At 40.6% G+C, this 12,959-nt stretch overlaps 2 protein-coding genes across 3 annotated transcripts; one reads left to right on the top strand and one right to left on the bottom strand.

The window, feature by feature from the left end:
• Positions 1-1,530: 1,530 nt before the first annotated feature.
• Positions 1,531-8,261, bottom strand: LOC123384957 (uncharacterized protein C11orf96 homolog). The gene is made up of 2 exons (XM_045055892.1): positions 7,268-8,261; positions 1,531-6,723 (listed from the first exon to the last, which is right to left on the bottom strand). Exon 1 carries the CDS (start codon positions 7,938-7,940, stop codon positions 7,299-7,301), a length of 642 nt encoding a protein of 213 aa, XP_044911827.1. The 5' UTR covers positions 7,941-8,261; the 3' UTR covers positions 1,531-6,723; positions 7,268-7,298.
• On the top strand, positions 7,561-12,729 carry SPRY1 (sprouty RTK signaling antagonist 1). Of its 2 annotated transcripts, none has more exons than XM_023252828.2 (2): positions 7,561-7,700; positions 10,513-12,729. In XM_023252828.2, exon 2 carries the CDS (start codon positions 10,568-10,570, stop codon positions 11,525-11,527), a length of 960 nt encoding a protein of 319 aa, XP_023108596.2. In that variant the 5' UTR covers positions 7,561-7,700; positions 10,513-10,567; the 3' UTR covers positions 11,528-12,729. The 2 variants fall into 2 exon arrangements, with proteins under 2 accessions (XP_023108596.2, XP_006930938.2); XM_006930876.5 differs by lacking the exon at positions 7,561-7,700 and adding an exon at positions 8,327-8,727.
• The last annotated feature ends 230 nt before the right edge of the window (positions 12,730-12,959 follow it).

The following is a 12,959-nucleotide window of genomic DNA, read 5'->3' as shown; positions in this document are numbered from 1 at the left end:
TAGGTTACTGTATTCATCTCTAAGGCAGTTATGTGACATTAGCCTTTTCTTGCTGCAATCCTCACAGTCAGACAAATCTTTTAGGAAGAGACTCTTTCATCAGGTAACTCCTTTGCTCTTGATTTCCTTGAGATCAAGTCCAAATCCTCACTGTGGCATTAAAATCCCTCTGAAATTTGTCCTTGCCTTAGTTTTCCAATTTTGACAATTATGATTTTACAAAAGAAGCTTTGCTTTCCAGTCACGCCGGTCTTGTAAAACAATCGTGATCATGATGTGCCTGTTGCCTATTTTCTCCTTCTGGTGTTTCCTTCTGCCATGACCTAAAGATCGATTTGTCTTTTTCTTTGCCTCTCTTATGAATCCTATTTATTCTAGAATGAGATTCAAGTTCTTCTTCCTATAATAACTGATATATTTTATAGCAATATATACTTCATGTTACGTGTCAAAGGAATAATTACTTCCTTTCACTGTTGATTCTTCCCACGGTAGCCAGTGATCCTTTAACATTTTTGAACAGTTTTGTAATTTCTATTTTGGTATGTTGTTTTTCTTCTGAGACTTCTACTCAGCTTGAGCACTCATCCTACTCCATATACTGGCTCCTATAGATTTATGGGTTAACAAAATCCAAATCCATCTTCAAAAGGGAAATATTTTTCTAATACTGATATTATTTATAATATATGCACTATATGCACTATACCATATACAGCATTGATATACAAGATTGAGCTTCTTCAAAAGAATGTGATGTGTAGGTCCAGATGGTATTTGTAATCAAGGATTTTAAAGAAAGATTTATCCAATTGTGGCATTGCTGGAAGAAGTATAAACCTTTTTTAAGTAACTACTTTGAGTGGGAAAACATCTTTTTGGATATATGTCCAAATTTTGGATATGTTGGTTAAAAGTCAATATCATTATTTTATGAACTTCTCCACTGATATTATAACTTCATACAGGTACAGTAGGTTATTTTTTATCTTTCAGATTCTTCAAAAAGCATCCAATGTATATAGTACATTTTTTGCAGTTTTATTGAAAACTAACACCTTAAATCATAACATAATATTGTAACTTAAGGTAAAAAAGACTATAAAACACTGATCAGTATAAACTGATGGGTCCAATTGCTAGACTAAAGCGCAATATTCAAGTTTTGATTGAAATTTGAAATGACTTATTTTCAACAATAGGTGGCGCTTCACAGGTTTTTTGTTAGTTGAAATTCATTGGCTCCATGACCTACCTCTCTGCTATCAATTTTAAAAATTAATACAAACATTAGATTCATATAGTACTTTGGTAATTGGCAGAAACTATCTGCTACCATATCTGGCATACTTATTATCAAATTAAACATTCTAAGAGATTATCAGAAAGAAGCAAGAGTATGAAAGTATGTAGAAGGTTATCTGCTTTCTACTTTTCTATTTATTTTCAACTTTTAAAATGCTATCCAATTACTTTTTTAAAACATATATTTGTTTTGTTAAATCCAAATGATCACAAAGAGCTTACAAATTTCATAGAAGATGTTTTTATTATTTGCAATGAACTTTATCTTAACTGAAAGTAAAATGTAAATGATTAAACATTCCAGATAAATGTTAAAGTTATCAGGGTCATAAAGTTTCTTAATCTGAAATTATTAGCAGATAGCTGTTCCAAAATCTCAGTTAAAACACACACACAAACTCACACACATACACACATGCACATGCACACACGCAGAAATACAATTACTTAAAACTGAGTTCAGCCTTAGAAAAACAAAAGCAAACTGAATTGAAACAATTATAAGAAATAAATTCATTATTTAGGGATGAAGCACCTAGAAAGAGGAAACCTGAAACATTTCTTCATCATACAGTGTGTCTGAGACTGCTAACTTACAGCTAACTTACAGAATTTATACCGAGCTATAAATTTTACAAAGTACTCCACATACATACATTAAGCCTACAGTAGTGCTACAATTTGGGAAGGTGAAGGATTGTTATTAACTTCAGGTTAATGAGCATGATGAGAAAGCAGGCTAAGAGAAATTAAGTGAAGGTCACGAAGCTAGAAAGTGGCAAAGCCGAGACCTGAACTTCGTATCATCTGACGCTACATCAGTTATTCTTTTCTCAATATCATGCCATTTTCACACTTGGAGTATTGGACATAGGGACATTATGGGCAAATACGGCATATTAGCTAAAGTTATAGATCATGATATAGAAGAATGATATAGCCAAAACTCAGATTTTCAACACATGTAGCCTATCAATTATTGTTACCACGTGAAATGTATTTGTACATGGAATTTTTTAAATGCTCCAAGAGAATTGCAATTTAAAGAAAACCAAAGTGTTCAAAAAATTTTTCTTGTAAGTTTTTTTGCATCTTCTTTTTTCAGTATAGGAAATAAGGATTAGAGTAGGCAAGCCCCAGGAGATGTTTTAAGTCGTTTTTATTTTAATGAAAACATGATTTTGTTGTTTTGCTGTTTTGCTGTTTCATCTCTGGGGACAGTTATAGGTTTTAAATCAACCTATGTTCTTATGCATTTGTCTCCGAAGATGAAGATAGCAGTAAATAGTTATGGAAATGAAAGATTAATAGCTTTTGCTGACCAGAATCAAAGATGATACCAGGTGATCACTATAGGAGGCATTCAGAAGTCAAATCAGGAGAAGAGGCAGATTTTCTTTTCTTGTGAGAAAGAGGAACAAGGGAAGTTTCAGAAGTGAACATTTAATATTATGGAGGAGGAAAGAAGAGAGGATTTATTCTTCAATTGACTAGATAAGAAATGAAGACTGTTTTGTACTGGGGCAAAGATGTTTCCTTATACAACCTTACCATGTGGATTTAGTTACTAAAATCTTTAATATATAGTAGTGATGCCGTTTGTCTGAACTCTTGTCACTTTGATTCTCTGTAAAGGAATATGACACTTAAGGAGTAGAGGGCAATTCAGAGCCCTTCCATGTGCATTTCTTTTTCCTTCTTACAACTTGTGAAAAATAGAATCACTTGTGACAAAGTATACAAATGATTAGTTGTAGAATTATAGAGTGGACAGAAACTTTACAAATCATTCAGTATAATTTACTCAATGTATTGTTTGATTTGCCCACTTCCAGAATTTGAAGTCAATACAGAACATTTGTGTTTCAAATAGGGCAGAAGGATGAGAATTGAGCTTATGAAAATAAAGAGAATGTTTATGGAAAATTTACAGAATAGGTTGGTCTATTTCTGTCAACTACAAAGACTGTTTACAAAAGGAAACTGAAAATAAAATGGCTATCCTTGCCAGTTTTTCTTGGGAAGTATAGTAATACAGTGACTATTGCCCTAAAAGGAAAGTAGAGACTTAGTTTCCATTCCTGGTTCTTCATTAATTTGTTAGATACTTATAGGCTAACTTACCAATTTATGGGGTTATTTTGTTTCTCAACAAGATAAAAAATTATATTTATTAATATGATTAATTCTTGGAAGAATTAATAAGGTATTATTTTTCAAAAGCTTGGAACACATTATGATTCTGCTACTTTGGCAAATAAAGTAGATAAATAAGTTAAGCTTCTCAGTACTACACCGTTGTTTTTTGTTTTTTTAATTACTAGCGGTTGTGAGGAGTTATCAGATTGTTTTTTCATTTTATTTTACTCTTTCTTTCAAAAATCATATCAGCAGAAGAGACGGCTTCTCTTGTTTCCACACGAAAGTGAACAAGACATCCGGGCTCACTCTCCATTCCACTTTATTCTTTTACACATATCTTAATAGTGAACTGAATATTATCGTAAGACTTTCCCATGGATATTTACATTGTTTTTCCTTTCCAGGAAAATTTCATACTTCAGCTATCCATTCCTAGGTATGGTAAACAGAAATTAAACTTACTAAATAAAGAGCAATGTCTATTTTAAACTAAAAGTTTAGAATGTTTACAAATTCTTATGAGTTGTAGGTAATCAAAAAGAGAGGCAGATTTTATTAAATGTCTTCTAAAAGAGGCAGGTTTTATTAAATGTCTTCTAGATCAGGTGGCAAGACTACACCTATATTTATTTGTAATGTAATAGAGAAAAACATACTGATGTATTTTATCGCTAAATGATGTAAAGGGTCATTGGTCAACCTGTGCAGCCTAATATTTGATTTCTAAATAGAACATGACCCATAATGATGCTGTTACAGTTAAAATTTCATGGATTTAACTTATTATTGTAATTCAAAAATACTTAAATCTCATGCAAATTATAATTTTATACATCTGTGGTTGAGTTTGAAGCTTATTTGTAACAGAAATCTTTCAAATATATTTTCATAGGATTTATGGAAGTAGAATGTTCAGTGCTCCCTCTCCTGGTTTTATCATATTGGTGAACTGACCGCTCATCCTAAAATTGTGGTAATAGCTGAGAAGACAATTTTGAAGATCCAAACAGGATACTCTGATATGATATTCTATTTCTGATTTGACTATTCCAAGTCCATTCATAATGGTCAAGAAACCTATCCATCATTGGTTAAAGTTCATTACATCCCAAAGTATGAAATCTAAGAAAAAAAATAGAAAGTATGTACAATAATGTTGATTTTATCTTTTTTAAAAGCCCATTTTAATACCGTTTATATTGAGTGAATATGTAGCTTTTTGGCTTCATTCTTGTTCTGTATTATTTTCTAGTGATGCTTCCTTCCTTCTTGTTGATGGTCTTAGCAATGCCCTAGGTTCCAAAGAGGTTAATTCCAAATACAACTTCTAATTTTTTTAAGTGCTCAAACATTTGAAAGTCTAGAAAAAAACAGCTTCAACAGAATCATTTGTTATTGTAAAGGAGCTTAAGAACTGAAAATTTCCATATCCAAATTTATACATGTTCTAGATTTTGAGGTTTGTTTTGTTTGTATTTTGTCAAAGACTTTAAGCTACTTCTGATATCTAGTACCTGGAAAAAGTACTTCCTCTCCACTTACTATATGTTTTTGGTTTTTAGGTATCTTTTAAGAATCTCTGTGGAATTTTAAATTTCATATATAGTTATCCTCGCTGAAGCATAAAGTACACAATTTTGATAATAAAGGTCTAAAATCCCATAGGTTGTAAGAAACAAAGCGAGTTTCCTACTGATTAAAATATCTTTTTTTCCCAGTAACAAAACATGTATCATTAAGAATTATAAAACTTCCTGGTAATCTATTTTAATTGATTTCCAATTAACTGATTTTTAAAAATAAATTAGTTGGTTGTGGATGGGTTTTTTTTTTTTGCAAAATGATACAAATTAATTACATAATTGAAGAAAGTTGCGGTTTTTGAGTTTTAGGAAATCATATCCCAAACCAAGACAGAGCACTTGTTATAAAATCTACAGCAGGAAATTTCACCTTTATGAGGTAATGTTATATACGTTTGCAGTAAGCAGTGCTACCTTCTGAACCTTCAGATTGCACATATTGTGAATTTTGCTTCAAATACGAACTGTAATGTTATATTATCTTTTACATATCAATATACGTTTTCTCTCTAGCTGATCAGAAGTGATGGCTTGGCATACAACTTTTTAATCTTCTTTTATTCAAAAGTATTTTTTAACTCAACCTTAAAAGTTGTGTTCACCAATACTTTCACAGAGATTGATAACTCAACTTAAAGGATTCTTCTGTGACAAATTGCATTTGTAGGAATTTTAGAGGTAATCTCAAAGTTTCAGAAGATGTTTATCACAGAGAGTACAGGGCAACATTTCCAAGTTGGTACACATAAACGAAAGAGAAAACGACTGTTGGAGAAATCCTGTTCCAGGTTTTCAGGCAGCCCGCGTGATTGACACATGATATCACTGGAGGCGTGTCCTGGAGTGGAGGTGGAGGTGGAGGCGAGCTGCTGAAATTCTGCGGAGCCGGAGTGGGATTGCTCTGTAAGGCACGCAGTGGTTTGCAGAGTGATAGCAGCAGACCGAGCTCCTTACCCTGGATAAGGAACTGCTACAGTCGCTGTAAATGTGCCTGAAAAGCAATTTCCAATCTTTGCGTTAGGTAAGAACTGTTTCCTTCCTTTCATTCCGTAGATATTTTAGGAAAGATTAGGTGAGAAATGTTGGCTTTTACAAGGACTTGAACATTTCTTTGAACTCGCTTTGGATGTAAGATTACTGGTTGCATTTCAAATTACCAGTAGTATTCCCACTGCTAAAACTAATGCTCTTAAATGCTACTGTTAAGAGAAAAAACAGGGTCCCTTTCATTTTTTTTTTTTTTCCTTATCCGAAGGGTAACAAGTTTAAAGGCTGAAACGGTCGGTTGTGTGAAAAACAGAGTGGTTAATGCCGAAGAGGGTCTGGCACTCGGTGTGTGGACCAAATACATGTTTGTTTAGGCATTGTTGGCGACCGAACCCCGAGCGAAGCAATTGTTTAAAACCTGAATTTCCCGTCTCTGTGTATTGATTTCCAATGCGCAGAGGCGTTGCTTGAACGTTGTTTGAACTCCTAGGCATTCCAAGGGGCAAAAGCACTTCGGCAAAACGTGCAAGACTGCATGTTACTTTGGTTCGCTGCTGACACGCCGACTGTGCGCCGGCCTGTCAATCACTGGAAGCAGCAACAGCCAGCACATGGCAGCGGGCTGCGGGCGGCGGGCGAGCTGGCGAGCGGCCCACCCCGCTCTACTCTCCGCCCGGGCGGCTGAGCGCGCTACGCGTCCAAGTGCCTAGAAAGGAAAGGAAATTAATGTTTTGTTTTGTTTTATTTTCCCATCGATAATCCTCTGTAGCAGGCATTTCGGCCGTGGAACAGGAGGGTCGGAGGACTGGGAGTGAGCGCTGCCCCGGAGAGGCTGACCTGCCAGGACCGGAGTTCCGGGGGACGCTGTGCCCCCCACTTGCCCAGCGTGCAGGATCGGTTAAGTGCCTCGACCTGCGCGGGGGCCAAGAGACGACGCCCCGCCTCTTCCCTTGAGAAGAACCCCCCCCAGCCTCAGTCCTTCCACCGCTACCCCTAAAAAAGCGGGTAAAAAAAAAAAAAAAATCCCATCCACCCCCGCCCGGGGAAGCGGCAGCCTCCGCCTGGCAGGCGTGCGCTCCCGGGCTCCGCCGGGGCCTGCGCGGTTCCGTGACCCGCCCGCAGACGCAGGTTCGAGCCCCGTCCCGCGCGCCGCAAAGTCTCGAACGTCCGTGACGTGGATTTTCAGTCGTCAGGGGGCCGCCACTCCTTCCTTTCGCGCGAGGAGCGTTCGGAACCGGAGAAGAACTCACGCGGAGCACGGCGTGCCAGCCTGTGGGCCCGTCACGAACTCTTCTCACTACCGCTCCCCAGCTCGCTTTTCTGGGAGACTCGAGGGCCCCCCCGAAGGGATTTTTTTTTTTCTGGTTCGTGGAAGGGGGCTGCAAGAGAAAAGCCCCGGAGGTGGATGTTACTGAGCTGCGCGGCGAACGCGAGCTGTGAGAGGTCTGCTGCGCCGGGCCGCGCGCGGAGACTCCGGAGAATTGTCCTCCGCAGCCGGAAGGGGGCCGCGGGGAGCGCTCCTGCCCGGTGGGGGCGGGGGAGGCCGCGGGCGGACTCGCCGCAGCAGGGGCAATGCCTCCTCGTCCTCCCCGCCGCGGTTGATGCGGCGTGAGCACGCTGCCGCCCGCACCAGGACCTGGGCCGGGTCGCACGGCTTGGTCCCCAGCTACCGCTTCGACCTAGGTGAGTGTCCGGCGGCCGCTCCCGGCCGGCGGGGGCGTGGGGGGGGGGGTGCGCGCACCCGGCTGGCTCTGCGCGGCAGGTGCGGGCTCCGGGGCTCGGAGAGGGGGAGGGGAAGTGGAGGGGCGACCCCAGCGCGCGGCGCCGCCCCTCCGGCCGCCTCTCTCCCGGGGCGCTCGGGGCTGGGGAATCGGGTGGGCGACCTTCGGCCGCGGCCGAGGACGGTGAGGCAGGGTCTCCCATCCCCAGTTTCCTGCAGTGCTGGCGCGGTGGCCGGGGTTGTCCTCTTGAAGGAGCCCTCCACGCGAAAGATGGATTCTGGGAGGCTTTTGGGGTGTTCCCGGGAGGACTCTGAGGAACTTCGTGACTTGTGCCAACGGCGGGCTTTCTGTGAAGGAGTTTCCTCAGACCGGGGGCCGGGAAAGGGCGTGTGGGCGCGCGCGCGCGGGCGCGCGTTTAGGGAGGCAAACCTCGGAATTCGCGGGTAACCCCCTGGACGGAATTAGTCTGCGCCAAAGCGAGCTTCGACTTTATTCTTGTTTTGAGAGCGGTGGAACGGCGAGGGGAGGGGAGAGGGCGCTGCCACTTTAAAAATGGGAAGTCCGCCCTCCTGAGGTAATGGTAACCTCAGCCTCCTCCCCCTCCTCCTGCCCAAAGAGAGGGAGAGAGAGAAAACTTGTTTTCATTCATAACTTTTTCCTTTTCCTTCCTCTCCGTCAACTATTTATTCACCGCTTCTCCCAGCTCGGATTGCAGAGGGCGCAGCTCCACCGTCGTAACTTGCAGTGTGGCGACGCTTCTCTGCTGCCCCTGCCCCCGGCTCATTTCTTCCCGGCTCTTTAGGAATCCGGCTTTTCCTTTAAAGTGTAGACAGATCTTTATTTCTGACTCTCCATGCCTTGGGCTTGCTTTTGGCGCCTGCATTAGCTCTCAAGGCTCTCCGCGATCTGTAAGAAATCTTGGCTTGATACGCAAAAACGGGTCGGAAATCCACGGTGATCCTTAGGATGTGATGGGACTGTACGAAAAGGTATTGGACTTGGAGTCCTGTTTCGGTGGGGAAGACAGGTTGCCGAGAGCGTGCGAGCGTGTTTGGGGCTGGATCCGAGAACTGTCAGCGCTTGAAAAGGGGCTTTGCTTCAGATCAGAGGTGGCAAATTTTCTTTTTATCTGCTAATCTGATTTACCAGGCAGCCTGAACTTCGTTACGACCATCATTTAAAACGCAGACGAAGCATGTGCCTGGTGTTTTTACTACACTCTTCAAATCCTGCACGCCTTTTTCTTAACTGTGGGATCTGACTTAGGACTTGGAGATACTCTGCTTTTAAAGCACTGGGTTAAGAGTTCTTTGCAAGGAGGAATGATCTTGTGTGTGCAGAGTATCGAAGGGGTGTTTGAACAGTCCTTAAGGATTCCAGGACTAAACCAGGCAGATCATGAATGTGTTTCTTCTGTTGTACAGAGAAAGGCAGAGTTAAGGAGCAACTTGGGAGATCTTCGTTGGGAGCATGAGGGAGGGCAACTCCAAGAAGTTAACATAGAAGACAGAGTCTATAGACAATCAGTGTAGTTAACAGAATGAAATGGACTTCTGTCTGCCTTATTCCTTCAGCTGGTGTTTTGGCTCAAGGTGGCAGTTGAGAATGGGCATTTTTTTCTTTTCATTCTTGACTCGGAAGGGATCTGTAGACTTCAGAAGGAATTTGTGTGATTCCATTGATTGAAATTGGAAATGTTCTTACGTTGGGTGGTTTTTTGGTGTGTGTGAAGAATGCATTATAAATTAGAAATAACTTACTATTAGTGTGGAAATACAAATGCTTACTTTTATCGGGATATTACTGTACTTATCTTATTTCAAGAAGCACATTGATTCAGAGTTGGCAGTGCTCTTGAGAATCAAGATCTGTCATGTAAATACAGATTTTTAAATTAGAGGAAATGTGGTAATTAAAATGGCCCAGATTTCTCCATACTGCCTTACAGGCCTAATACTTATTTGTACATGAAAGTTATCTTGTTATGTGAGTGACCCCTTAATTTAAACTTTAAAAAAATCCTTTCATGATTTCAGATGAGAATGCTTTTTAACATCACAGCATTGAGTTTTGTGTGTGTGTTGTAGTGGCTGTAAAATACCAAGAGCTGTTGTTTTCCTCTATACTCATCTTTACATCTTGTAGATAAATAATGGGTTACCTTTATAATCTTGGTTTCTATGTAAAATGCCCTCTTACTTTGAGATTCCATTTTAGTTTGATGTCTCTTGGATTTTTTGTAATGCATGAAGTATACCTTGACTAATTTCTCACTGTTAATCTAGTGCTTACAACAGTAAACAGCAGAAAGGCCATTCGTAATTTTTAGAAAGTGGATGTTTTCCTGTAAGGAAAACACTGATGAACTGATACGAGCTTTCTTTAGATGAGAGCTGTTCCAGGGCTTATCCTCAATATTCCCTATAAGGGCATACTCCATTTTAATTATTTGTTAGATTGACAAACAGGAGGGCATTACTTCTTGATTCTGCTTTTTAGAAGTTGAAAACAACTTTTCACTTTTATGGCATGGGGTCTCTTGCCTGCATTCTTCATCTGTGATGTGGTCCTCAGCCTCTTAGAATTGGACTCTGGCCAGGACCCCAGCATCATTGTAATCCGCTGATGAAGGAGATCATTACCAGGTGGTTTAGGCAATTTGTGACTTGACAGGATTTCCCCCCCCCCCCCCCAAAATGCTTCCTGTCATTTATTTTCTCTCTCTCTCTCTCTTTTTTTTATTTTTTATTTTTTCATCTTTGATTTCCTTTTAGGATTTCAGATGCATGCCAGGTTTCCACTGATTGCCAGAATTCGCGATCACTACACATGGATCCCCAAAATCAGCATGGCAGTGGCAGTTCATTAGTTGTGATCCAGCAGCCTACATTGGATAGCCGTCAGAGGTTAGACTATGAGAGAGAAATTCAGCCTGCTGCTATTTTGTCTTTAGACCAGATCAAGGCCATCAGAGGCAGCAATGAATACACAGAAGGGCCATCAGTGGTGAAAAGACCTGCGCCTCGAACAGCACCAAGACAAGAAAAGCATGAAAGGACTCACGAAATCATACCAATTAATGTGAATAACAACTATGAACACAGACCTACAAGCCACCTGGGACATGCAGGACTCTTAAATAATGCCCGAGGCCCCATTTTGAGCAGATCGACCAGCACTGGAAGTGCAGCCAGTTCTGGGAGCAACAGCAGTGCCTCTTCAGAGCAGGGACTGTTAGGAAGGTCACCACCAACCAGACCAGTACCTGGCCATAGGTCTGAAAGGGCAATCCGGACCCAGCCTAAGCAACTGATTGTTGATGACTTGAAGGGTTCCTTGAAAGAGGACCTGACACAGCACAAATTTATTTGTGAACAGTGTGGGAAGTGCAAGTGTGGAGAATGCACAGCTCCCAGGACCCTGCCATCCTGTTTGGCCTGCAATCGTCAGTGCCTTTGCTCTGCGGAGAGTATGGTGGAATATGGAACCTGCATGTGCTTAGTCAAGGGCATCTTCTACCACTGCTCCAATGACGATGAAGGGGATTCTTATTCGGATAATCCTTGCTCCTGTTCACAGTCACACTGCTGCTCTAGGTACCTGTGTATGGGAGCCATGTCTCTATTTTTACCTTGCTTACTCTGTTATCCTCCTGCTAAGGGATGCCTGAAGCTTTGCAGGGGGTGTTATGACTGGATCCATCGCCCAGGATGCAGATGTAAGAACTCCAACACTGTCTATTGTAAGCTGGAGAGCTGCCCCTCCAGGGGTCAGGGTAAACCATCATGATTTCTGGAAGTGCGTTGGACCTCCTGAACTTCTGGCTTTCAAGCTGTGGCTGTTAAAAAGATTCTATGACATACTGGTTTTATTTTCTCTACAATTTTCCCACCTTTCTTCCCCTGTTCCTAAGGTTTGACTCATGGATCTTACTCTTCTCTAACGGATGATCTTCAGTAAGAGTGGACTGTGAAACTGCACCTGGCTCCCACTTATGACAAGAGCCTCTGCCATCCACGCGGGAGGGTATTGAGAGCCAGTGGGCTTTTGTGTAGCCGTTTTGTTCTGCAAGCAACTTTTCAAAAAGTTGTTGTATAAATGAACATACCCACACACATACCCAATCAATCTGCAGTGATTTAGAGCTGTTTTTGATTGGGTACTCTGGGAGCAGGGAAACTGGTTTTTAAAGAAACAACATTTTTATTGCTTAATTAAGCTATGTGTTAAGTTTGTCTCCAGTAGGGCTGTCTTCATAGCATTGGCCCCTTAAGAAGCATGGGGGGATATATTTTTGTTATAACATAAACATTTTCGTTTAACCACTGCCCTCTCCTTGCCCCTCAAAGTTCTTTCCCCTCAGTTTTTTTTTTTTTTCTGGAGATGCCAGGTATTTTTCTTTTCCTATGTAATTTTAGATTTGCTTTACAATATAAATCTTCACATTGGAGATAAATTGGTTGTTTCTTGCTCTTTATTCTAGCTTTCATGTTTGTGAAGGACTCAACTACCTTCCTGCCACACCCCACACTCTTTACCAAATTTCTCGTCATTGAGGGCACTTGGATAACTGAAGTTGATATTTACAGCTGATCAATCTATAGGTGTCACAGAACTATGCTGCCTAAAGTGATCTTGGCCCTTTAATGGTCCTTTTGGCCCTTTGGTTAGCTAACAGCTGGGTAATTCTAATTTTTTCTGTGTTTTCATTGCCTTAACCACAAATTGTGGTGCTTTTTTGTATATTTTATGTATAAATCACAAAGTTGAATTCTGACTATTTTTAAGACAAAAGTCTGTTAAACTTTTTTATTGTAAAGAATATTTATTATGCGAATCTATTATTTTATGATATTTATTGCAAAAGACTGTTGAAATGTACTCATGTCTGAATATAACAAAATATCAATACGTAACGGAAAGTAAGGTGACACGAAGAAAGTACCTATGTTAACTATAATGCAGAAAATATATTAATTAATGAAACCGTCTCTTGATTTCTTCATTTATTAGCCTGTACTATTATGGTGATTTTTGTCATTTGCTTTGACTCTTTCTTCATGCACACCCATTTTATCTCTTAGGTGAGCTCAGATTTAGGTGTTTCCTGGGAAATGCATTAATCAAAATTTTGTGATCCAAATTATCTTTCAAGGGATGCCCTAATGAATCACTTTATAAAGTGAACTTTTTTTTGCAGTTAATATATTTTTTTTTAATT

Source organism: Felis catus, chromosome B1 (genome assembly GCF_018350175.1).
Source record: "Felis catus isolate Fca126 chromosome B1, F.catus_Fca126_mat1.0, whole genome shotgun sequence".
Taxonomy (NCBI): domain Eukaryota; kingdom Metazoa; phylum Chordata; class Mammalia; order Carnivora; family Felidae; genus Felis; species Felis catus.
Note: the sequence above shows the minus strand (reverse complement) of the source record. Positions and strands in the feature narration are given on the sequence as shown.